General features: G+C 41.5%; 1 protein-coding gene across 1 annotated transcript in view; it reads right to left on the bottom strand.

Annotated features, from left to right (window-relative positions):
* Window positions 1-27,956, bottom strand: part of LOC308704790 (solute carrier family 24 member 2) — a gene marked incomplete at both ends in the record, with an annotated part of 129,183 nt that overhangs the window by 15,401 nt on the left and 85,826 nt on the right. The window contains 3 exons of the mRNA XM_081389362.1: window positions 12,940-13,022; window positions 13,945-14,025; window positions 25,011-25,061. Of these exons, the coding sequence (XP_081245488.1) occupies window positions 12,940-13,022; window positions 13,945-14,025; window positions 25,011-25,061 (215 nt within the window). The remainder of the gene's footprint in view (window positions 1-12,939; window positions 13,023-13,944; window positions 14,026-25,010; window positions 25,062-27,956) is intronic.

The raw sequence follows: 27,956 nt of genomic DNA, 5'->3' as shown, positions 1-27,956 counted from the left end.
GAAAGCCAGTGCAGGCCTGAGCGGCGGTCATATTTTGTACCGCGATGCGGTACATCTAGTTGTAGCAGAGTTTGTGCTGAATACAGTGTAATTAGACTTTAGCCATGAAAATGTCACAAGTAACAGAAATAACCAGAAATGTCAGAGCATGTCAGAACACCTCCAGGGCCCAGAAAACAGCTCAGAGGGTTAATCACAGTTTAAATAATAGATTATCTTCATCCTACTAAGATAAACAATGTGAAGTTGACCGTTTAGTCACTGGTTTAATTTACTGACACATAGACAAAGACCATCTGACTGTACATTTATCATTACATATCAGAAATCACTGGTCACAGAATTAAGACAGTTACATGTTGTCGCATTACTGTCGAGCCCATATCGTAATTGTCTGTTTGCAAAGGCTGCACCGAAATTGCGACTGATTTACCAAAGAATCCACAGTGAAATGTACTGGACACAAATAATTATGCTCAACAGAGACATTCACATTGATGAAAAAATAATAACTACATTAAGTAGAGCTGTAAAAATACATCGATATGGATCGATGTACAGTATCAATCAAACATCTAACGATACAATGCATTGATGCCACACGTAAAAATCGATATGAGGTACCTATTTTGACACTCTCAACATCCTTATGTAACATCCGTCTAAGAATTTCCGCCAAAGCGCGCATTTTCGTTTACTCACCATATTGTCTGCCGGTGTGTCTTTGCAACGTTAATCTCCTCAGCTGAAATAGACACCTGACAAGACTGACTGAATTCTAAACACGTTTTGTCACAAAAGCCGGTATTGTCCACTGTCAAGGCATCGCAAGTTCATGTTTTACAGCAGAAAACAACAAGCACCCTTTTTTTTTGTGAACACAACTCCATAAGTCCGTTTTAGCGAATCAGAGCGCAGTATTCAGGTTAGGTGACAAGGCTGCTAGTCACTTCGAAAAGATGCGCTAGCTGAGAGGAGTTTCGTCAAAGCTGACCCAAAGTGGATCATTTCAATTAACTTGTTGAACCTGTGATATCTTATTCGGGGTGTAAAAGGAAAATAAAAGCTGAAACTTTTTCCCGGAGCCTTGCCAAAGCAGGATGTTACAGTGGAGAGGGAAAAGCTGCGTTTAATCACAACAATAAAGTTTGTCAGGCGTCTATGTCAGCGGAGGAGATTTACGTTACAAAGATTAACCGAGTTCTTTATTATATCTCATAGCAATTACTTGTTTTTTTATTTAACTCTGAAACATGAAATGTGGAGTAATCTGCTTTTGCTAAAAAACAAACTTTTAATATATATGAAAAAAACACTTTGAATGAACTTTCATTTTGTAAGTAACCTGTATTTTTTGAGTTATTATTACTTAATCAAAACAATCCAGCTGCAGTTTGATTGATAGTTATCTGTTTTTGAAAATTAACTCTTCTGTTATAGATTTCCCAAATGGGAGAGGGTGTGCAATTTATAAAGAGTTTAATTAAACGTTCATGTTATATATTTTGGTTGCATTTTTGAGTTAATAAAATTGTAACTGGTTGTGTAAACTTGGTACATAATATCTAAATATCGATAAATCAATCGATACAGTCCTGAATCAAATCGAATCGAATCATAATCGTATCGAAGAATTTTTTTAGGTATCAGCAAATATCAGCTGTTTTTGGACTAACAAGGAAGTTTTCAGTTCAGAAACTTACAGGATATTCTTATAGTATCATGACCTCTTATATGTCAACAGCTCAAGGAAATTTAGATTTCTCAGTTCATGACCCCTTTAAGAGTTCCCTACTCAAAAACGTCTTGGTTGCATATGTGACCTGTCACGGAAACCAGGGACACAAGTCGGCAGCACAACTTTTTTTGCAGATTCTGTTAGTTGAGATCACGAAGAAGCCTCTCCATGTTTGAGATAGCAGTATTGGTATATTTAAAAGCGTACATTTTGATGTTGAAATCGGCTTGTTTTTCAGAGATTCTAGCACGCAGTAGGGGCGTGTCATTGTCGGTGTGTATTTCCATACTGAATAAGCCGGCGTGGCTACTTATTATGCAGCGCTCTGGTCGGCTCTATCTGATTTCAAAATTCAATGAAGATGGACGCCAATAACATTACGATGTCCAGCAATCGATAAAATAGTAGGTTACATGGGGTTTAATTTGTCGTTTAATGAAATGTAGCCTAATACATGTTGTCAGTGCCAATACATCAATCCGCCTTTGTATTAAACGTACATATGAATGGCACAATGGTAGAGCTTTCGCCAACCGTATCAGAGGTTATGAGTTCGAATCCGCCCTTGAGCAGGTTTTTTTTCCTCGCATAGTTTTTTTTCTCTCATCAAAACGATTATGTTCATCAGTGGTTGTATATCAAGCAGGGACACGCAAACGCCTGAATTATTTTGTGATTTCAACAGAATGAATAGAGAGTATCCGCAACGCAACAGATTGAAGCGCGCGTCGAGTAAAGACAGAGAAAACACTGTATCTGCGCCACTGATCGCAGCGGCAACGAGCACTTTGATCACTTGATAAAAAATAAAAAAAAAACATTTCAGCGCTAGTATCTTATTTAAAAAAAAATGAACGAAATGAATGCTCTGCCAGTTAACTGGAGATGTTTTATTTATTTATAGAATTGGTACATTCGTGTCGCGAGATGTTTTAAAAAGTGGTGGGAACATGTCCCATCCGTCCCATCCGCAAATTATGCCTATGCCTATTTCCATAGTTTATTGCTTATTATTTATAATTAGTCTGTGAAACCTTTCATTGACAATGGCAATAAAATCTATTCTGATTCTGATTCATAGCCTACTCATACTGTGTGTGTGTATGTATATATTTCTCACATAGCACATCCTGTTTTTGATTTTGTCTAGAACAAAACATTGTCTAGAATTTATCTTATTTTTTATTCAGTGTACACTAGAGTTGCCTATACAGTTTTATCGGTAGATGCTAAGAGACATTTATTTATATATTACCTGTTTGCAAACTTTTTTTTTTCTTTGATGGCACATTTTCTGACCTTTCTGCTTTTTCGTGCTTTACAGCTGTACAGGGGGGAGCTTTACAGGGGGTATGGCTTATCTAAATGATATGTAAATGAGCCTCTATTGTCACTCCCAGCAGGACAGAGAGGTGAGAACTGAACAATCTTCAGTGGCTGTTTTCTCCACTTTGAGCTTTTGTAAGTGCCTACCTTCAAATGGCCACAACTTCTCCAAATATTATCAGATTCCCATGTGTTACACATCGTTGGAAAGCTTGGAGACTACACTTTCAGAATATGTGAATAACTCAAAATGCCCCAGAACCGACTTGTGTCCCTACTTTCCGTGACTGGTCACACATGTAACCCTCGTTCCCTGAAGGAGGGAACGGAGACGTAGTCGTATGTTACAACTGATTGGGATTACGCCAGGGAGCCTGTCATCTTCGAGTATTGTAAAAACGAGCCAATGGACATTGGTGTGCGTGATGCATCACACGCTCCGCCCCGCAGCGCAGGTATAAATACAGAAGTGGATGCACGCACCAGTTGTTTTTTGCAGAGGAGCCGAGCGGAACCTGGGTCAGCGGTGGTACAGCAATAGTGGCTATGGGACTACGTCTCCGTTCCCTCCTTCAGGGAAACGAGGGTTACATATGTACAGTAATCGAGATGTTCCCTTTCAGTCGCTCACGTTCAACGTAGTCGTGCGTTATGACTGATTGGGATCCCAACTAAAACGCGACTATTGCTGCCACCTTCCAGTGCCTAGACAAAAGCCTCCTGATCCTACCGCATATTGAGGCGGATATAGGACAGGGCTTAGGCCAGGAAAGTCACTGCTGTTCCACAGGACCACTGGAAAGCGTTACCTTTTGTTGGAAGGCATACGCTGCGGAAGCCACAACCTGCCCGAAGGAGGTAACGTGGAGAATACATATATGGACTGAGCGAACTTAGCGGGCAGTACAACACATGGTATGTCACTGAGGTGGCTCCAGCCGAAAACAGGGGGGAGACGCAACCGATCAGTGATGGCAGAGCGGGCTTTGCCAAGGGAAGACACGAGCTCGCCGCAGGGAGCCGTACTGTGGAAGACAACACATATGGGATCACTGTAGGGATGGCAACATATGGACCCAACCTAACACAAGTTACACAAGCATACAAGTGATACTGTAGGTCTAGCATTGGATGTTCCGCCACGTCCAACACCGAAGGGGTGAGGAGGAACTCAACAGGATTCGGAAGAGGGAACTCAACTGGAGCAAAAGGCACACTTATCCAGTCCATAGGAGGAGAATGACGCAGCAAGCCGACACTACAAACCGGGCTAACGGTGAAGCTGGCTTCGTGTGAAGGGAGCCCACGGAAAGCAACCGGCTGAACACATAGGCTATTTTCCTAGCGAATGTGCTGGTGTCGCCCAGCCCACAGCTCTTAATCTGTCAGCGAGGCACTCGTGTCAACGCCCAGGAAGGAGCAACTCTCTCTTTGGAGGAGCTCACTATCCAGGTGGGCACGGTACATCTTGAGAAAAACTCACCAAGATGATGGCAATCACTAATTTTTAGTGGACCAACCTCTGCATGGAAACTGTCTTCCCTTCTGCTGGTTTCCGAAACAGACGAGAGCTGGAGAGGTTCTGTGACTTTGCATTCTGTCCTGAATAACAGCAAGATGGGAGGAACAGAGAAAAAGTCAGGGCTGGGTCTGCCTCCTCCGGGGCAGCGCTTGCAGGCTCACCACATAGTCCCGTCTTAAGGGAGAGGTAGGATCCTTGGACACATATCCAGGTCGGGGTCTCATATTAGTGAGAGTTAGCCGGCCCGAAACCAGGCACAATTCGTTGACCGAATGTGTGCAGGTTCCCTACCTTCTTGATAGAGCAAGCAAGCAGGATAACTGTTTCTTTAAAAACATAATTTTTAACTCAACTGCCTGTAGTGCTCAGGAGAGGTCTCAGAGTGCAGCAGCACTGGAGATAGGTCCCAAGAAGGTATAGAGGGGGCACAAGAAATTTTCATCTCCTTGCACTGCTCAGGAACCTGACGATCAAGTCGTACTTCCTACAGCTCTATTGCATCATGATGTGCATTCATATAAGAGCAACATCATTTTGAGGGTGGAGCGGAACAGCCACGCTCCAACCCATCTTCTGCAGTAAGGAAGAACAGAAGTGATCGAACACCCTCGGGGGTCTTCCCATGAGAAAAACACCAACAACAAACAGGTTCTACTTCAGATTGTAAGCAAGCCTCATTTCTAGAGGGAGCTCTCGCAGAAGTGATAGTATCTACGTTCTTTTAGAGGTAGATAGCTGAACCACCGCAACGGAACCTGGATTTCTCAGGTTCAGTGCAGGTGCCAACGGTGCCCCATCCGTGAGAAGTCTCAGAGGAATGAGTCAGGAAGGCTGTCTGGGGAACAAGGTCCAAGTTGGGCCATTATGGGGCAACTAAGAGAACCTGCTCCTTCTCTACCTGACTGAACACAGTGATGTGCAGGAGGGCTCACTGTGGAATTAACGTATTTAGCGTAGGCCCCGGCGTCAGCTGTATGCCAGAGTCTCTGTGTTTCAGAGAGTAAACAACTGGCAAGGGGATGAGATCAGAGCGTTTGCAACAGATGTAACTGTGCGGACCCGAAGAAATCCCGGACAGCTGGAAAGTCTGGGGATGGAGTCTTCACTCTCTTCGGCAACAGGCTGTCATGAGGCCACCTGGGTGGCACGACTGAGCAGGCCGGAACTTGAAGTGGAAGAAGTGACCTCTTTTATGAAAGAGTTATGAACTCCATAGGAGGTGGTGGCGAGTGGGGGAATCCAGGAATCTAACCTTGTCCGCATCCCTCATATCCGCCAGGTTGAGTCAGAGATGGCGCTCTTGGACGACCAAGGTGGACATCGCCAGACCGATCGCGCGAGCTGCAACCTTCATAACCCGGGGCAAGGTCGGTTACAGTGCGAAGCTCACCCATGAGCTCACGGTCTGAGCTACCCTCGTGCATATCCATGAGTGCTTGGGCCTGGTGGACCTGAAGCAACGCCATAGCATGCAGGGAAGATGTAGCTTGCCCACAGGCTTTGTAAGCTTTGCCCGTAAGGACGGACGAAAACTTACAGGCCTTAGAGGGGAGACGAAGATCCCCCTTCCATGAGGTAGCGGTCGCCAGACACAGTTTTTTATTTTTATTTTTTTTATTTAACCTTTATTTAACCAGGAAAGTCCCATTGAGGTTAAAAACCTCTTTTTCAAGGGAGTCCTGGCCAAGAGGCAGCAAAAACACAATCAATTACATTTATAAAAGTTATACAACACAAATAATTAAAAACATTTACAATTTAAACAGGTCATTTCAGGTTCTCTCAATCTGGACTTAAAAGCATTTAAGGAAATAAGTTCAGATAATTTCAAGTCTTTTTGCAAAAAGTTCCATGCAGAAGGAGCGGAGTAGACAAAAGCCCTTTTTCCCAGTTCTGTACGGGCAAATGGAACAAAGAGCAGCAAGTGATCATTTGATCGCAATGAATAAGAACCAACACTTCTCCATGTGATTAAACTACAGATGTAGGATGGCAACAGACCAAGCATGGCCTTATTGATAAAAATATGCCAGTGCCCTGGTCTCCTGTTGGACAACGATGGCCATCCCACTCTGGAATATAATTCACAATGATGGGTCAAGTTTTTACAATTCGTAATAAATCTTAGAGACGCATGATAAACAGTGTCAATCTTATGCAGACATTGTGCTGAAGCGGTCCTATACACCAGGTCTCCATAATCTAAGACAGATTAAAATGTTGCAGTGACTAGCTGCTTTTTTGCTTTAAAAGAAAAACAAAATTTATTTTGAAAGAAAAAGGACAGTTTAAGTTGCATCGCGACAGATCGCTCCACTGGAGGGATAGCCTCGTGACCCTTTGCCGCACCTCCATCAAGGGTAGTGAGGGAGGAGGAACTACCAAGGCAGTTTCTGGCAGAGAAAGTTGCCATCCACAACCTAGTCAGCTCCTCATGCACTTCAGGGAAGAAAGGTACTGGGAACCAGCCCGGCCCGGCCCGAGAAACCAATCATCCAACTGAGACAGTTCGGGACATGGTGGAGAATTCCAGACGAGCCCTACCGCCTCGGCTGCCCTTTTCAGCATAGCTGTCATCTCTGGATCTAGCTCGGGCAGCGCTGCTCTCCCAGAGGGAGGCAACGGAGCCGAGTCAGCATCTCCAGAGCCCAGCTCTCCCTCCGATGCTGCGATGGACATCCTGTCCTCTGGAGGGGCCCAGAGCGAAACGGCTGGTCGGTCCACTACAGAGGGACCAGCACGGTCCTCTGGGAGCTCCACCAGCTGCGGTGTAAAAGAGGAGGGAGGGATCCACGGGGCCTTGTTGGGCGGATTTCCCCTCACCATAATCCTCAGATCACCCAACCCATGCGGCACTCCAGGCTTCCCCTGGGAAGTTGACCCAGAAGGAACATTAGAGCAAGGCATAGGAGTGGGGACTACACCCTCGCGTTTAATGAAGGCACGTCTCAATCTTAACACCGAGATGACCATGTTCCCACAATGAGAACATGAATCATCCACAAGAGCTGCTTCAGCGTGTTGAAAGCCCAAACAAGTGATGCATCTATCGTGACCATCAGAAGGGGACAGAGCCCTACCGCACCCAGAAACGCATGGATGGAATGGTATATTGAAAAAGACGCAAACACACCCGTGTTGCTCTTTCAGAAAATGGGACCCGTCACAGGGGAACAACCGCGGCAACACTTTACAGTGAAGCACTCACTACTTCCACCCTCAACCGGCCGCCAACAAAACACTCTTAAAATAAATGCTATTAAAACAGCAGTTGAGAGCTTCCATAGGTCACGATCATCGCTGCACTCGCTATCAACACCAGCACTGGGAGAGTCTTCCAGAAGAACACTGACACACTAGCTCGTTGTAGACAACAACACTCTTCAGAGACATCAGAATGATCCTATCGGCTCCGAAGCAAAAAGACAACTGGTGCATGCATCCACTTCCGTTTTTATTTCCGCGCTGCGGGGCGGAGCGTGTGATGTGATTCACGCACGCCAATGTACATTGGCTCTTTTTTACAATACTCGAAGATGACAGGCTCCCTGGCGTTATCCCAATCAGTCTCAACGTACGACTACGTCAAACATAAGCGACTGAAAGGGAACATCTTTGCTAATTCCCTTGTGAGACAGACACTTTTTTACTTTTCTGCAGCTTTTACAAGTTAACCTTGTTAAGGTTAACGTTTAATTTCATTTAATTACAGAGGATTTCATCAATATGCTGATTGAGGACTGTTGGGACACTCCAGGCACAGGATGGTTCTTTCTAGAGAGACAGAGTCGTTTGCACCTCAATGACAGATCTGTACCATTTGCTTCACAGGACATATGCTTTCAACTACATACTGTTTATTTACTAGTGTGTTCTAATATGTGTTACAGAGCAGAGACTTACAACAAGATTGATAAAGGTGAGAAACCGATTTATTAACCCTCTGGGGTCTGAGCTGTTTTCTGGGCCCTGGAGGTGTTCTGACATGCTCTGACATTTGTGCTTATTTCTGTTACTTTTGACATTTTCATGGCTAAAGTCTAATTACACTGTATTCGGCACAAACTCTGCTACAATAATATATCAGCAGCATGTGTGTAAAAGTTTGTTGTTTTGAGATAATGACATTTATGCGGTTTGTGAAAATACAAAAAAAAATCTCACTGAAATAAGGTCATGAAACCCATACTGATTATTTCTTCACAAGACTTTTGGAAATTGTATGACGTAGCCTAGAATATTTGCTCTAAAACTATGTGAAAATCTCCCTGACTGCTCATTCAGATAAGACAATATATTGATTTAAAATTGTTACGACGTGTTTTGTGTGAAAAAGCTTTATGTATAAGCTCATTAATATGTAAGCTTTTCACACCTGAGAAAGACAAAGACCCTCCCCTAACGGCCCTATTAGGAGCCATCGGGCCCTATCATTCTGAGCAACCTTGCACAAAGAATGAGGAGATTTAAAAAAGAATGGCTGTTTGATTGTTTGGATTTATTTACAACACAACATAATCCAAAGATACAAAACAAATGACAAAAAAGCACTTATTGAACACACTGATCCAAAGACAGAGACCTTTGTGCCATTCCTAAAAACATTGTACATACCTTTCATTTCCAAGGTGTTTGATTTTCACTTTACCATGTTCATGTACAGAGACTCATGTGAATGTTGAAGTCAGCAGGACTCAGTGGCATCTGGGCCCTGAACAACTAAGCTAGAGAAAAATATATTGATTATCATGTTACTTCAAATGTTTCCATTCGTTATGATGATATGAAATGAGATAATAGTAAAAACATGAAGCTGTTTGGTGCTTTTCAAACGCGATCGCGATCCAAAATATGATACATTCAAACACGATCGCGCTCAAATATAAAACATTATGGTTACCATATATATATCTACATTTGAGCAGATATCCACAAACACAGTAACAGTAAACACGGGTCTAAATATTATAATATTCACCATATATCTAGCAACAGTTCAACTGCAATGTGAAATTTATGCAACAATAACAAACTAATATGTAAGAATTTCTTACCTTACATCTTTCTTGTCTTCAAATCGCGTTCTTCTTCTTCTGAGGTAAATCCAATGTAAGCTCACGACGCGTCTTTCAAACTTGACGAAAAGCAGAGACTTGTGAAGTGTTTTGGTGTTTTGTTTTTGAGGTAATGAGCGCGTTCGCGTTCTATGTGGAGATTTGCATGTCAATCTCTTTTGCGTGAGTGGGCGTGTTCAAATTAAAAATAATTAGGAAGCGTTTGTTGGTTTTATACAAATTACTTAGAGAATATTTGTTTTCAGTTTGAATCCGATCATTTAAAAGTACACACTTAAATGCTTATAAAGGTATATGGCTCATAAATGTGTGACAAGTATTCGCTGAGTTTTGTTTCAGTTTATAGACGTGCTCAAGAAAAAAAAGTTCACCGCGACGGAGAGGCAGAACGCACACCCTGTTTATTTTTTTATTTTACAAAAGCACAATGTTTTGATTTGATTGTAAGTGGACACATACAAAAGTAAAAATATCACAGATTCTTTTTTTATATTTCTTTTTTCTGTATGACCATAATTGACGGAGTAATTTAAGTTTATAGTGCTACAATGTGAAGAAAATCCAGCAAACCTCAGAGTTTGCCGACCTCAGAGTTTTAATATCAGGAGGTTGTGAGCACCAGCCAGTGCAAGTAAATGAGAATGTCTTTGAAAATGGTAAATGGAGATGCTGACAGTTCTTTCCGTTGCAGATGGTTGAGTAGGCCGTGGGTGACAAAGAGGTAAATGGCCTAAGCACACAGCGATGCTGGAAGAGAGGTGAGTAGTGGCTGGACAAGGGGGAAGACAAAGGAGACCAGGAATACAATGGGGACTTGGAGAAACAGGATGGGAGACGAATAGATGTAGCATAAACTTCATAGGAATGCTATCTTCATCTTACTCATGAACAAGACCAGACAAAGTGCCAGAATGATGTGTGCGCTTATATGTGTCTGTGATGATAAGCAGATGAAGTGCAGGTGCAGGTGATTAATACTCAGGTGACAGCAATCTTTGTGATTGGGAGTTGATGGAGCCTGGCTGATCCCTGACAATATGTAACTATGCCATGTTTGGTCTCATCTGACAGCTTATAAACTGAACTGAACGGTGGTGAACTTAATAGAGATATTAAAGTTTCCTAATGTACAATCTAGATACTATTGCTTAAACATGCATTGAGGAAAATATATAATGTTCTTCTCCCCCTCTTGATCACCACCCATTTGCCTCATCTTTTGGTTTCCTGTCAGTCGGTTTTGGTGTTGGTATTCCACTCATGTTTAACAATGCTTTGCTCAGGGTATAAGAAGGAAAGGTAGCTGTTGATCTTGGAGAAAGGCTTTAACCCTGCCACTCCCACACACCAGTGCGTAACCTCATACTAAGAGAAAGGCTTTTACGGCCTCTTCTGCACAACAGTGTAACATTTCTATACAGTATGTTGTTCCATTCTACTGTCTGTATATTTAAACGTAACTTAATAAATAACTCTGCCTGCTTTAAAGCTTTGAGAATCTTTCCTTTAATCACAGATGATGTTGAAAGCTAAAGTGATTATAAATTTCGTTATCTAAACGTTCAGGTTAAATCCTACGTTTTCCTTTCAGCTCTCAGAAAGAACTTTACCTTTAAAGAATGAGAGGTTAAAGAATAACAGCAACTTTAATGGAGTCAGATTAATTATACTGGAGTCAGATAAATATCTGAATTATGCACGTCATCCTTCAACTGCCTTTTGTTCTGATTATTGGTTCAAAATAGCAGCATAAGCTTCCAGCCTTACACCTACAAAAATGCTAAATGAAAGAATCCTCCTGTTAATCAATAATGTAGCATTTGATTTTCGAAGGTTTACTGGACCCGACGGCTCTTCTCTCATTCTCTCTTATCTCCTTTCCCTCGTTCTCTTTTTTTTCCCAGGACAATTTGTCCAGACATTAAACAATGCTAAAAGAATGAATCCTTCTCTTCATCAATAATGTAGCGTTTGATTCTCCACATGAGCAGGGAGATGAGGGTTTGCAGGACACAACGGCTCCTCTTGTCCTTTCTCCTCTACAGTATAACAAAAATATGTCTAGACCTTCAGAAAAGACAGCATTTTCAAAGCAACACAAACAAAAACGAGACAGTGAGGATGAAATTATTGTTTGAAAAGGATGTCGTAAACTTTTAAATAATTTCTCTGTCAGATCTAATTTTCGCAGCTTTTATTAACTGGAAATTTGTGAACTAATATTTTAATGGAGATAACACATCAACGATTGACTTTTTTTTTTCAGAATTGTGAGATAAAAACTGTAAACTGCAAAGTCGTAATTGCAGAAAAAAAGTCGCAAATACCTTTTTACACTTTTATTCCTTGGCAGAAACAAGCTTAGTATTGAAAAAAGTGCTATACAAACAAATTTGACTTGACTTGCTTATGGCAATGCTTCAAGCAAAACCCATGTTATATTTGTTGACAGACGCCAGACTCACACCGATCTATAGCGTGTGTGTACACAGTCTATGAGTGATGGTTCTCTTGTGACCGGGTAGTCACGGTGACATTGAGAGGGTCTCTCTCAGCCTGCATGCATGCTGTGCCGTCTGTTCTGCTGGCATGTTGCCGTGCCAACAGGGGGCAGAGGATGAGAACGCTTCATCTTCTGAACACAGGACAATGTGTATGTGTATGTGTGTGTGTGTGTGAGAGAGAGAGAGATGAGGAGACAGTACAGCGGGAGGGAGAAGGCCAAATGTGTTTTCCATTGAGTCATAATAAGCGTGAGGTTTTTTTTCAGTCCTGCCGTGACTTGGCCTTCACTTCTGTTTCCAAAGTCAGCGCTATGATTCACTTTCTGTCCTATTTTTGTGTTAAAATCACTGTGCGTACATTAATGTGTGTGTAGTCAGTGTTATTTTAGCATCATTGAGATACTATTATAGTTTTATTAATATGTTGGATTAGCTTTCATTTTATTTTAAATGAATTCTATGGAATGTTTGATGAACAGCACCCCTACCATATAAAAATGAAAACACTGATTTGTCAATGGCAGGAAAATAGTTAAATATGTCTACATAGATTTTAGTATTTTTTTTTTAGTTATTTTAGAACATCAAGTAAAAGTAAATACAGATAATAAATGATTTCTTAGCAACTAGTAAAATTAGAATATATTTTTAATTTTTTTATTTTATTTCACTTAACGTTGATTCTATTTCAGTTAACATTTGTTTTATGGTTTTATTTTTAGTTAACTATAATAACCACTGTGCGTTAGTTTTACTTTAATATCAATAACTCACCGCATCGCCATCCTGTCCAGCGGTGCCATTCATGGGTGGAGTCACGTCCACCTCGACACTGGAGCTGTTTGGCAGATTTTTATCTATAACACAAACAGGAAATGTACTAAATGGACAAATACATAAAATAAATGACACATGTAAAAAAGTCCCCAAGTAAAATCATTTTAAGGCAGGTCTAAGATACCTTAGTCTTTAGCCGTTGTTTTTTCAGCACCTTACACAACAAACACTGTCTTTAAATTTTTTTGTCAAGTTTGAACTTGATATCTCCATTCTGTTTTTATATATACAGTATATAAGTCAGACTTATGTATAAGTCTGATTTGGTAAGGTGCATTGCATGTAGAAGGTTCATTTACCAGGCCTGGATATTACAATTTTGAACTTCCCCAATACCGTAATTTACATAACCGATCAAACTCTCACATTCTGTAGCTTTACATAATACTGTATTTATATAATTATTTAAGATACTTCAAAAATTAGCACTGTGTAGCCAATGTATATGTCTAAAAAAAATTGTCATACACATATTAGCCTGATCAAAAAACTAAAAAGAAAAAAAAAAAAAAGATGGAGAAAGTGCAGTAGATCGATTTGAAAGGGTTAAAGATGTTCTGAACAGACTGTGGTCACATCAAAGAAGCTGCGTGCTCTCAACTGCCCTGCTTTTGATGCTAATATGCTAATATGGAACTGTTAGCATAATTTTGCACTTGAAATGAAAGTGTATTCAACACACAAATGATATTATGGGATTTAAATATATTATGATACTTTATTTTGTTTCTATAAAGTCCGCAAGCAGTTGTTATCTTAAGAAGCTAATTTGAAATTGGTTGAAAAAAGCTGGGTCTTGTTCACTTCAGCAATGGATTTAACATACAATGGCAAATTTAAAAGAGCTTGGCTCAGTACATAATTTACCAGGAATAACTTAGCCATTATTTATCAGTCTTGAATTTATTAATGCATGTTATTTTTTCCAACTGTACCACTTACCAGCAACTCCATTTGAGTCCTCCACTTGGCATTTCTTTTTGGCAATTTTGTGAAGGATGGACGCCTTCTCACGAAATTTTCCTGAAAAATAGTCCAGAAAGAGAGTGAGTGATTTGGAATAACAAATTTCCCCAGGATATTTTCCCAGCTAAGTGAGCATGTTTCATTTCACTCACTGGATATGAAACCAACTGTATGCCATTTCTAAAAAAAAGTTGGTGAAATAGGGTCCTGGATGCTGATTAGCCATATTCAGCCATGTTAAAATACCTGATATAACATTCGACATGACACATCTGTTAACCTTTTGTGTATCCTTTGTGAAAAATAAGTGCACTTAAATGAATATATTTCTTAACATTTTTACATTTTGTTATTCATTATGTTTTAATAATCTTTTGTAATGCTTTAAACGGTATACTTATTTTGATGTTTTGACTAACATACTTAAGTGTTATTCAATATTACATTTAAAGTTAATATATTTTAAAGACACTAAATTGCAACGTAAACATTACAAATGTGCAAGTTCAAATATATAAAATATATGGCATACAAGTTTTAATAGAAATTACATTAAATTGCATTATATTCGGTAGTACACTTTAACCATATTTTATAATTATGAAAACACATATAAAGATACACTTAAACCCTACTGAAGTGGGTAAAAAAAGCACTCTTAAGTTCAGCTATTTGAATGTATTATAAATTTAAACTATAATACATTTTATCAATACAATTCATTTCAAGTGTCTGAGAACATTACATTCAGTTCGCACTTTTTAGGTGTGCCAATGTGTACTTCTTTTTCACAAAGGATATAACTGTGCAGCACCCACAGAGACCAAATGGTTTAGTTGCATATTGCCAAATTATTTAGTTAAAGAATATAATGTTTTAATGAGAAAATGTGTTCTTAATATTTTAATATTTATTAATTTGCGATCTTTTCTTATTTTTATGTTGTGACAGTATATGGGGAATATAGTGACTCCAGTACATGTCATGCACATGTAAGACTGGAGAAACTCGAAGAACTGTAAGAGAGGGCTACTCTCTGAGAAAACAAAGGAAATTAACATTTGAACTCTCTTGCTATATTACCATCCCCATTCGAGACACGAGTTGATCACCTCCCAATTTACACATCATTCCCTTCACCCATCGCTACCTGAATTCACCCAAATATCTATATGGTTTAATATGAACAAATATCGTACAGTATTATACATGTTTGGTATCATTTGAAATGTCTCAGTGTGACTGGTACAAAGGTGTCATTCCCACAGAAGTAAACCAAAAAGGTAATAAGGTTTAGGAGAGTTTAGAGATATCTTGTTAACTGCTGTGGGTGTGCCCCCATGTAAATCAACTTCTGTCCCCAGTAAGTCTGGGATGGTGATTAATGCAAATTCCCATTGTGAACTCATGTTTACATTTGAAAAGAGGTTTCTGCCTTGGTCTGAGTATTTAGGGAGATGCTAAAGAAGGCTCGTGGCGATTTGTAACTCAAATTAGCCTGTGATGCTAAGAATAGTTAAAACTACTGACGACTATTATTTGGCATCAATTCAAGTGTACTTGGTTTGCAAAGACAAGAAGTGAATTTCCGTTTAGGACAGCAAAATGCTGCTTGACCAACCTAAATTTGGGTGTGTCTTACCACTCTTTAATATAATGTTATTTTAGTCAAGTGTACGGGGGAAACCACGACATGACCAAACCAAAGCTACAATCAAACAAGTAATGTTGGTCAACTTTTATCTGTAGTAGTGGTCATGACCTCTGTCTAAAGAAAACATTACTTTTATTTAAGTGTATACAACCAAGGGGACTATATAAAAATAACTTTGATTGTGTAAGCGTGAATGCGACCATTTCAGGTATATAGCCAATTATTCACTATTTAGCACAGCCTCTTGTAACCTGTAGCTTGAAAAAAGGTCAAAATACCATTTGACCTTTAATGTAACCTTCAAACCAACAGAACATTAAACACTGTTTAAAAACATCTGTTTATACTGTAGGCAAAGTCTATAACTCAGTGTGGATAGAGCAGTACCAGAATCATGAAGAAAACATCAATACAGTTGCACAGCCTTTTCATGATCCATCAATTTGGAAGTAAATACTCAGGCGATCCTACACAAACAGTAGCAGTGTTTTCCAGTCTAATTCTTTGCATGAATGAAACTGCATGTGATTAAGCTTGTGTTGAAGTATATGTGTGAACATAATGTGTGGAGGGTTGGTTTACTAATGGAAAACATCCTGATCACTAAATGTCTTTGACCTTCCTGAGGATTCATTGGCTCTGATTGGCTGATAGAGAGACTATGCTGTCTGGCTCGATCAAAAGGCTGTGACCCCAATCAACATGCACATGTATGTTATGTGACCTACATATCACTAACACGGATTGTAATCTAAAGTGGTTTTGGAATTTTAGGATCTATGCTGAAGTCTGTTAGGACTATGTTTAAGTAGGTTGGTTTATGGTGTTGTAGGAATAGTTTGTAATGTAGGCAGGAGGTGGGCAATGTTTTCTAAAGTATTGTTAGTGTTCTGTAGTCTGCATGGTCTCCAGTTTCTCTAGTCTAAACAATGGAGGTTAATTGGGTTTCTCAATATCATGGCAAGTATTACCTTGTGAAAAAGAAGAAAATCGCTTTTTAAGGACTAGTATAACAAATGGCTAGAAGGAACTTCAACATTCTTATTCCCGGGTTGTTGACATCACAATCTCACAAAAAATCACAAAAAAATTTACATACACCCTGCCTCCGGAAACATACAACAAATGGGGTGAGGCCATGTTGGGCTGCTTTAGAGAAGAGGAAGAGTTGTTGTCGCTGTTTTTTTACGCCCCGGAAAAAGGCTGTCCTAAGGCCGACGAACTTAGTTAGAGAGGTTAACATGTATTTTTAACACTGTTCCTGAACATTCTATCCTCAATGTTTTTCTGTTTTTCACATTTTACGGAGAACAGCAGACAGACAGAGTACAATGCAGGCTATACGCACAATTCTCCTGAAATACGTAGCCATTCCATTTTGTTTGGACAATGTGTTGTTTCTGGATCACAACTTGTAATTATGTCTTATTATTTTTAGCTGTGTTTTCTATTAACAGTTCCAATTATAAGCTTTATGTAGTTGCTATAGCTATGATGTAAACAAAGGGCAAAGCTTTGCCTCCGCTAGCCTGCTAGCTAACATTACATTATTTGATGTAGTGTTTACTTTAGCTTTTGTAAGCTCTTGCATTTGTAAGGCTGTTCACCGCCCCTTAGGAAAATGATCCATGGTTTTGTGATCGATTACTGTTTGTATTATGATAGTTTTCCGACAAATATGATTAAATGGTAGATAACATCGCATCTATAAGAAATTGACAAAAAAACATACCATTTTGAAATGTCCTGTAAAATCTGTGCTTGAAATCCGTTCAGCACAATCCTCTTCTTTGTTAACATTGTCAGGGCCTGAATCGGGCTCGAAATGGTTGGAAATGTGCGCCATCGTTAAAGGTGGTATCAGTGATTTCAGGCCCAAAAATATTTGATCACATTCATCTAATCTTTCCTAACGATCCGTTGGCTGCCCGCCCCATAAGCATGCCGTCAAAAAAAAACGCGTGTCTGTAGGCAGCCTAGGCTCTGAGATCTGCACACAAAAACAAATGGTTTAGCCAAACACTCAAAACCAAAACAAATACTGTTCCAACCAATCACCGACAGGGGGAGGGTGTTGTGAGGTTTTGTGCTCGTGCACGGCTGCACGCGAAGTCAGAGCTGAAGAAAAATCTGGCTCAAAACCTCACAACACCCTCCCCCTGTCGGTGATTGGTTGGAACACTATTTGTTTTGGTTTTGAGTGTTTGGCTAAACCATTTGTTTTTGTGTGCAGATCTCAGAGCCTAGGCTGCCTACAGAGACGCGTTTTTTTGACGGCATGCTTATGGGGCGGGCAGCTAGCGGATCGTTAGGAAAGATTAGATGAATGTGATAAAAATATTTTTGGGCCTGAAATCACTGATACCACCTTTAATATTTACATCTGAGTAGTGTTCACGGTCATGAAGGGGCGTGACATTTCCCGAACACACGCTAAGAGCTGCCAATCACAACACACTGGGCCAGCTAACCAATCACAGCACATTTCGTATTTCGGGAGGAGGGGCTACTTTGAAAACGACGTGTTCAACTGTAAAAAATAACCAGACTGGGGAGAGAGCAGCTGTAATAATGTAAAAATTTGTTGTTTTGAACAATCAAGCATGAAGACATATTCTAGTACACCCCAAAAACAAAATCAATACTTCATAAAAGGGCATAATAGGAATCCTTTAAGAAACATAGTCAAGAAAATGTAGCCTACTCTCTTTAAGTACACTTAAGTGGCCTTTTATTTATTTAATAATATATTATATTCATTAATAATATATATACACCCCAAAAACAAAATCAAGACTTCGTAAAAGGGCATAATAGGATCCCTTTAAGAAACATAGTAATAAAAATGCACTATCTTTAAGTACACTTAAGTGGCCTCTTATTCATTTAAAAATATATTATCTGCATTAATAATATATCGTTGTTGGTTTACTCTGAATACAAGCAGACTATGGTAGAGTTACTCCAAATAGAGTCAGATTAAATATTGACTCATGTACCTTCCCATGCTGAATATTACATCAAAGTCTGTTTAGTGCGGAGGGGGGAACTAAAATTAGAACTTTGTAACTCTGTGTAACACACACACACACACACATGTGCGCACGCACACTGTGATTTGTCATTCTGTTGCCTTAGATGTTATGGATCCTCAAAGAGACTTAAGCAATTCAGCCATAACAGATGTCTAAGAACTGACATTACTGCATTAGTGAGACGAGAGAGAGAGAGAGAGAGGGGGGGGGGGGGGGGTTGCTGTTATTATTGCATTATCCCTGCGCTGCTGGTATTGCATAACTCTAGTTATAGAATGACTCACTCCTCTTCGTCTCAACACCGTGACGTACGTTTCTTAGCATCTATTTCTGTGCGTGTCTGAATGCAGCCAGGCACGTTATCTGACTCTCACGGGTTGCCGAGCAGTCACAGACAGTGACGAGTAATGCTGCTCTCTTATCGGAAAACTTTGTGTAGATTCAACCAACTATTCTGATAATTGCATTTTTTTAAAGACCCCAAATTAAACAAACCTTTTTTTTTTTTTTTTTTTTTTTTTTTTTCATGCATTGACGTATTTATTGAAACAGGATGTTTAGGAAGGAGCTATTTCTTTAAAAATGACTTGCTAGTCAGTTCCTAATCAGTGTCCTCCTTATTCTGGTGAGCACTTGATTGGCCAGAAATGTGTAGTACTGGATGAATCATTGATATGTTTCATCTGTTTTCCTGAAAAAAAGAGACTATGTATTTTAAATGATTATATCTGCTATAGGTTAGTTCTGTAAACATTTAGTTGCATGCTCAAAACTAATACTTGACCTCAAAGCTAGAAGACATGGACTTAAAGCCACAAAATTCTAATTTTAATTGCATGTGGTCGTTAACCCTATAAAGGCTTGTATTGTAATTGATATGCACATATTTTTAAATTGAAACCTCTAAATTATCAGTTGACTGCTACTTTACAGTTTTTTTAGCAAGTAAAAGGCCTTTTAGTCTAATTGTAAAAACATCTACTTCACGTTGTGGTTCATGTGTCTTTTTGTTGTGAAATCTTTACTGACTTTTGTATTGTTAGTAATATTTCAACATGAATATTTACTGGACTTAAGCAACTTAGGTTCCCTTTCAGTCGTTCACGTTCGACGTAGTCGACATCGACTGAATGGGATCACGCTTAGGGAGCCAGTCATCTTCGAGTACTATTGAAACGAGCCAATGGAATTGGTGTGCGTGATTCGCATCACATACTCCGCCCCCGCGGCACGGCATAAATACGTAAGTGGATGCACGCACTAGTTGCTTTTTGCTTTGGAGCCGAACATCTTTGATGTCTCTGAAGAGTACTGTTGTGTACAATGAGCGAGGGTGTTGGTGTTCTTCTAGAAAGACTCTTCTGGTGCTGGTGATTTCTACAGTGCAGTGCAGTGGTGGTCGCAAGCTTTGAGCTCTCAACTGCTGTTTTAACAGCAAACAAATTTCTATTGTGTGTGTGTTGACAGCTGGTTGAGGGCGGAAAAGTGAGTGCTTCACTGTTTCAGTTCGCTGAATTAAGTGTTGCCGCGGTCATTCCCTGTGTGCTCCGGCACTGGTGACGGGTCCCATTTTCTAAAAGAGCAACATGGGTGCGTTTGCGTCATTTTCAAGATGCCATTCCATCCGTGCATTTCAGGGTGCGGTAGGGCTCTGTCCCCCTCTGACGGTCACGAGAGTTGTATCACGTGTCTGGGCTTAAAGCACGCTGAAGCAGCTCTTGTGGATGAGTCATGTTCTCATTGCGGGAATATGACCATCTCGGTGTTGAGGTCGAGACTCGCCTTTGTTCATGAGGGTGGAGTCTCCATCCCCAGGCCCCGCTCTAGTGTTTCTTCTGGGCTACCTTCCCAGAAGAGGGCTGGAGTGCCGTCTGGGGTGGGTGAACTGAGGATTACAATGAGGGGTAATCCGCCCGGCAAAGCCCCATGGATCCCTCACTCCTCTTTCACACCGCAGCCGGTGGAGCTCCCCGATGAGCGTGCTGGTCCCTCTGTAGTGGACCGATCAGCCGTTTCATTCGGGGCCCCTCCAGAGGACAGGATGTCCATCGCAGCATCAGAGGGTGAGCTGGGCTCTGGAGATGACGACTCGGCTGCGCTGTCTCCCTCTGGGAGACCAGCGTTGCCCAAGCCGGATCCAGAGATGGCAGCCATGCTTAAAAAGGCTGCCGAGGCGGTAGGGCTCATGATTGGTTTCTCGGAGCGGGTCGGTCTGGTTCTCAGCTCGCCGCTCCAGTACCTTTCTTTCCTGAAGTGCATGAGGAGTTGACAAAGGCATGGACGGCACCTTTCTCTGCCAGAAACCTGAGTAGTTCCTCCCCCTCACTACCCTTGATGGGGGAGCGGCAAAGGGTTACGAGGCGATCCCTCCAGTGGAGAGGTCTGTTGTGATGAAATTGTGTCCAGCGACTGCTAACTCGTGGAAGAGGGATCCTCGTCTCCCCTCTAAGGCCTGTAAGTTTTCGTCCGTTCTGACGGGCAAAGCTTACAAAGCCTGTGGGCAAGCCACTTCCTCACTGCATGCTATGGCGTTGCTTCAGGTCCATCAGGCCCAGGCACTCATGAACATGCATGAGGGTAGCCCAGACCGTGTGCTCATGGGTGAGCTCCGTACTGCAACCGACCTTGCCCCATCTGGGATATGAAGGAGGCAGCTTGCGCGACCGGTCTGGTGATGTCGGCCCTTGTGGTCCAGGAGGGCCATCCTTGGCTCACCTGGTTGACATGAGAGAAGCGGACAAGGTTCGATTCCTGGACTCTCCCATTTCACAGGTTGGGTTATTGGGCGACGCGGTAGAGAATTTTGCCCAGCAGTTCTCTGCCGCCCAGAAGCAGACGGAGGCCATCCGTCACATCCTGCCCCAGCGGCCTGCTGCTGCCTCCACCCATCCGCCGACGGCAGGTCCTCCGCCTGCTCGTCGCCGAGGTCGCCCGTCTGCAGCCACCTCCGCTCCCACTGGACCGTTGCAGGAGCCTCTACCCAGGTCTCAACGTGGAGCCGGCCGCAGAAGGGGCACCCTGCCGCTTCAGGCGCTGCCAAGCCAGGTGGCAAGTGACAGCAAAAGCGTTCCTGAGCAGGCCTCCCAGGGTTGGAGGAATGCTCTTAGGAGATGGTCACCGATCCACTCCATCCGGTGGAGGGCCGGGTGAAGTTTTCTGTTCTATGTGTGTCTGGTTCCCACATACTCAAAGAAAGAACAATTTCTCCGTTCCTGGCCCCTAGAGAGCTACTTTGGTGGTGTGTGACTCTGCAAAGCCTTGCACCCTTCAGCCCCCTCTTATTCGCCAGCCGGCAGCTGGGTGCGGTTCGAGAACCCAGTCATCCGCCTTCTCACGCATCCCCTGCCACTTAGTGGAGTCAGGTAAGTGTTGCATTGCACACTCAGACCCCGCTTCGGGCCGCCTTCGGGCCCCTCGAGCTGGGTCCCTCTCCTCCACCTCGTTGCCCCACCTGGGTACGTTTGTGGTCCCCTGGTCCTTGGACCGGTTTGTGGAAGCCCAAAATGCTTCCCAACCGGTCCAGCTGGCCCCAAGTTGTACCATCAGACGCGGCTTGCGATTCATTTCGCTCGGCTTCCGCCTAGGCTCAGTGATATTCATCATACCTAGGTGTTGAGCATAGATGCTCCTAAAACTTTGTGATATTGAGCAGCGCAGTCCTACTGGTGAAGGACGCAATGTAGCCATTCCCTCCAGCCGATATAAAGACTGGCTTCTATAAGTCCGTACTTCATTGCGCCCTAAATATGTGGTGGGTTACAACCATCTTGGACCCGTGTCAACTGAAACCTCGATTCAGTTGATAAACACAGAGATGCATTCCCAAATGCTCCGTCCCAAAGGTTGGTCTGCAGCGTTCGACCTGAAAGACAGTATAAGACAGTGAGCCTTCTTGCATACAACTGTGCTAAAGTCAGGGAGGAGATGGAGCAGGTCTTGCTAGTTGGCTCTTATATGGCCCAACCAGACCTTTCCTCTCGACAGCCCTTCCTGACTCCTTCCTCTGAGTACATTCTCAGGTATGGGGCATGATGGTACCCGCGTTTAGACCTTGGAGAGTTCCAGGTCTGGTTCTAAAGAGAACGGGACACGGGGGTTCTGGTTACTACCGCAATAATTTTTATGCCGTAGAGACCATCACTTCTGTGAGCGCACAACACCTTAGAAGTGGAACCTATTCGTTGAATTGAGTCTTCTCTCCGTGAGGAGATCCCGAAGATGTTTGATCACTTCAGTGCTTCTTTCTTGCTAATGGGTTGGAGAGAGGGCTGTCTCCTTCACCTCAAAATGTTTTTGCCTCTGTATTGACAAACATCATGATGCAGTGGATACAAATCCATGGAAGCACGACTTGATCGTCAGGTTCCTGAGGGGAGCAAGGAGACTGAATCCGCCTTGCGCCCCCTCTTTACCCTCTTGGGACTTATCTCTGGTGCTACTTCACTGCAGAGACCTCCCTTGAGCCCTGCAAGTAGTGAGTTAAAAATCCTGTTTTTAGAGAAACAGTTCTCCTGCTTGCTCGGTCTCTATCTAGAGGGTAGGGACTTGCATGCATTTTCGGTCAACGAATCGTGCCTGAAATCGGGCCGGCTGACTCTCATGAAATCTGAGACCCCGGCCTGGATATGTGCCCAAGGTTCCTACCTCTCCTACGGGACCAAGTGGTGAGCCTGCAAGCGCTGCCCCGGAGGAGGCAGACCCAGCCCTGGCTTTCTCTGTCCGTCCGCTCTTTTGCGGTTATACGTGCTCAGAATGCAAAGCCTGGACCTCAGACCAGCTCTTGCCTGTTACGGAGACCAGCAGAAGGGAAGGCTGTTTCCAAGCAGAGGTTGGCCCACTACATGAGGTTGCCTTCATCTTGGTCAGAAAGTTTTCCCAAGGTGCATGTGTCCACCTGGGTGGTGAGCTCCTAAGAGGGTTAGTGAGAGTATTGCCCCAGTGACATTCCATATGCTGTACTTCCCGGTCATCCGCCCAGTCCATTTGTGTATTCTCCACGTTACCTCACTTTGGGCAGGATGTTGCTTCTGCAGCGTCCCTTCCTTCCATTGATAGGGCACGCTTCCCCAGCGGTCCTGTGGAACAGCAGTGACTTCCCTGGCCTAAGCCCTGTCCCTTCTCTGCCTCAAATTGCGGGGGGCCAGGAGGCTTTTGTCTAGGCATTGGAAGGTGGCAGCTCTAGTGGCATTTTTGAATGGGGGATCCCATTCAGTCTACGTCGACTACGTAGAACGTGAACGACTGAAAGGGAATGTCTCGGTTGCGTATGCAACCCTCGTTCCCTGAAGGAGAGAACGGAGACCCTTTGCCACTATCGCTAGAACACCGCTGACTCCGAGTTACGCTCGGCTCCTCAGCAGAAAAAGCAACTAGTGCGTGCATCCACTTCCGTATTTATGCCGTGGCGCGGGGGCGGAGTGTGTGATGCGAATCACGCACACCAATTCCATTGGTTCGTTTCAACAGTACTCGAAGATGACTGGCTCCCTAAGCGTGATCCCATTCAGTCGACGTCGACTACGTCTCCAATTCCCTCCTTCAGGGAACAAGGGTTGCATACGCAACCGAGACGTTTACTTGATTATCCTTACATCTTTTTCTTTTTTCTTTTTTTTTTAAATCATGTTCAAATGTGTGTATCAAATATGATCCATCAGGCTTTTGAGGAACGTTTATTTGTTCATCTCTCAATCATTGTATTGCTTTGCATTATATGGTTTGAAACTAGAGAGCTTTGATCATAATTTTTGCTCAATTTGGGCCTATGAAAAAATTTAGCTTTTTTTCCTCCTCGAGTTTGAGCACCCTATTCTCGGTTTATCATTCTATTATGAGCCATAAAAGCCAGTTGTATCAAATATGATGCTCAACAAAAACACATATAGTCTGCAAAACATTATTATTATTATTATTATTATTATTATTATTATTATTTGTCTAATGGTTCAATAAACTGTTCAATAAAATGTTTCGATTTTACATGGTTAATATATATAGCTCTAAATGTTTTACTTCAAATGTTTTCTGATCATGTTTACCTGCACATTTTGTCATGCATTTATATTACAAAAATAAATACTTTTCAAACAAAACAATCTTTTTCTTTCAGAACAAACAATGAAAAAACAAACAAACAAAAACCAAACGTTGAAATAAAAATAACCATGAAAATTTTTAATTAAACTAAATTAAGAAAGGAAACCACGATTTGCACTTATGTTAGTGAAATCTCGGCTACAGTGTCATGAAAGTAAAAAATGGCAAAGAAAACTCTCTCTCACACTCATAGCATCATAGGTAGAGAGGGGAAGCAGAAAGAGAGGAAAAATTAGGGTTGACAGAAAGATGCTTACCTTCCTCGGTCATTGAGTGATAATATTTTAGCTTGCCATAAGTCCCCAGCTCTACAATATCACAGACAGAGACAAGGGTAAGGAAATACACGCTTGCACATGTGGACGAGACCCCCCCCCCACCCCTCCCAACAGACACACAGACACACAAATATATATATATATATAAGTGTCAGTGAGAATGAGGAGGTAAGGTGGCTAAAAGCAAAATATGTTTCTATGTCGATCTCACAGGCATAAGTGCAAAAAAAACTGAACAAAAAGAAAAAAAGAAGAGAAAAATTACAAGTTTAATCAGATTGTCTTACTGCTGCAGGAGTCAAGGTGCATATGTTATTATAAGTCTGCTGGGAAAACAAATTTTTGTGTTTTATTAGTTTTTTATTAAATGTAGTAGTTAGTATAAGCATGCCTTTGAAAGATATTTAGAGATTTGCTTGAGCTACACTATGCTCCTTTAGAAATCATTCTAATATGCTGATTTGATACTCAATAAACATTTCATATTATTATAAATGTTGAAAACAGTTGTGCTGCTTCATGTTTTTTGGAAACTTTCAGGAGTCTTTGATGAATAGAAAGTTCAAAAGAACAGTATTTGAAATTGAAACCTTTTTTAACATTATACATGTCTTTATTGTCCCATTTGATGAATTTAATGCATCCTTGCTGAATATATATTATTATTATAATATAGTATTTTTGTATTAAATAAATTGTACTGACCTCAAACTTTTGAATGTTTGTGTACTCAATAAGGAAAGTTGATATCCATGAGCAGAATTTCATATTACGCATCCAAACGTTTTTGTCCATGCAGTCTATTATTGAGGTACAATTTATTTCAGACTCATCCTTCCTAAGTTAATAATAAGCTGCAAACTAGTCCAACTTACAAAGAGACAAAAGTATGGCTGTGAGACAGCAATACTAAAATGATGTATACAATGCTTAACCTAAGCAATTTTCATTTGAAACGATTTGATTTTAATTTTACTGTTACTTGTAGTGTTCAGTCTCAAACCATTGTGTCGTGATGCCATTAGCCATTTCTGGCATATGGAGTCCAAAATTCAAACAAAAATTAGGAACAAGGCCAAGTTTTGTGGTCTGCGCCGACTCGTGCGTATGATCCGCTCTGTGTTATCGTGTCTCTAGACCGGAGCAGATTTTGTGCGCGCTGCTGCGGTTTGTGTGACACTAACATCAAACCAGACTTCATTTAATACCAATGGAAAGTATATTTACACTGTTTGAATATTTCTCTAACCCCTATAAAGTGCACTATGTGCTATTCACCATTTAGAAAATGGTAAATGTGTGAACAAATGCACTGATTTTAGCTGCAATTTTAGGGTCTATTTATAGTGTAGGGGGGTGGGACGCTTCAGATTCTAGAAAGCATTTGATTGGGTAGGAAATCTGATGAGAAGCTGAAGTGCAGCGTGATGTCAACAAAATCATTGATCCATATTGACGAAAGTGAGAGACTGTACGTTTTGAATGCTTATCTTCTAAATACTAATTGTGTCATTGTTTTGGAGAACACTAGCTTATAACAGTAAGGCTAAAATATATATTTTTTTCAAAGTGTACTTTGAATAATCATAGTGTATGAAATGCACTATATAAATAAACTTGCCTTGCCTTGCCTAATTTTGATTTTATGGTGACTTCAAGTTTGATTTTAAATCTCAGATTTTCCTATCTGTAACCTATCTTCAAGATCTTCACAGATGTTGTAAACATGTTTTCGTTAAGTAATGAGTCTGGCAACCTTGCAGAATGACCTCTGCAACTGTTGACCAGTCATCCCAGCGGCACAAAGCTTTTAACATCGATTCGGCTGGGAAAGGGTGTGCGACTGCACGCAAGTGTGTGCGTGGGCTCACATTACATAATAAAGGTCACGTAAAATAACTTATCAGACTGTTATTGGCATGGGTGAATGTCTGTGCATGTTCGTGTGCAATCAGGTGGAAGGGCAGTATGACAGATAACAGCGTCTTTATGAATGTATGTGTGTCCGTTTGACAGAGCAGACAGATCATTCCAAAAATAGAGAAACTGTTGGTCCGGCATGGGGGTCGAGCTCAATAATCAATGCAAACTGCTGTGCAAGAGGTCAGACAATAAAAAAAAAAACACATGCACACACAGACAAAACCACTGCATATACGGTTTGTAATTTCTGAAGAGCGGGAAAGGTTGTGAGAGCTGTGGCAGTGATGAAGAGGGATGAATTACGTGTGCAAGTGGAAAATCAGGCAGTAGTCATTTATAATGTGTTCAATATCAATTAATGAACTTATGCAATTAATCAATTTATTTGCCGGGTGTGTGTGTAATAGCCTACTCCCAAACTACATGTGCCGGCACACATAAGGAATACTCGAAACAAATATAGTCAAGTCAAGTCAAGTCATCTTCATTTATATAGCGCTTTTAACAATGTAGATTGTTTCAAAGCAGCTTTACAGAGATAAGCGTATAATTTAAGGTAACAGAGATTGTTTTGGCTTTATAGCAGAGTTAAGTTATTTTCCATCTAAAGTTAGTTTTGATTGATTTGCTTCCGTCGCAACGATCATTTGTTATAAAAATTGGGGGCCGCTAAGACGACCCAATTCCCTCTACACAGACTTTAAACGCGAACCTGTGAGAAACGCTGATGGCGTTCACATGCGCATTAAAGCAACAACATGTAACTTTTCAACCTTCATAATATATTTCCAAGACCCTTGTGATAGTACATCGACTTACAATAGGTTGAATGAGACGTCTGCCAGAGCCTGACGGGGTCTGTATCGCTTTTACTGGCACTATGTAACTTCGGGGTGCGGGTAGTAACCAGAGCTCAAAAAGAACTACAAAATTCGACTGCTTTACGGCATACGTCACTTTGCCCACCACTTCCTCAAATGTGGCCAACCAGCGCGTTTGTTT

Source organism: Scardinius erythrophthalmus, assembly GCF_964197995.2.
Source record: "Scardinius erythrophthalmus genome assembly, chromosome: 2".
NCBI lineage: Eukaryota > Metazoa > Chordata > Actinopteri > Cypriniformes > Leuciscidae > Scardinius > Scardinius erythrophthalmus.
The sequence above is the reverse complement of the archived record's forward strand: the minus strand, read 5'-3'. Positions and strand labels throughout refer to the sequence as shown.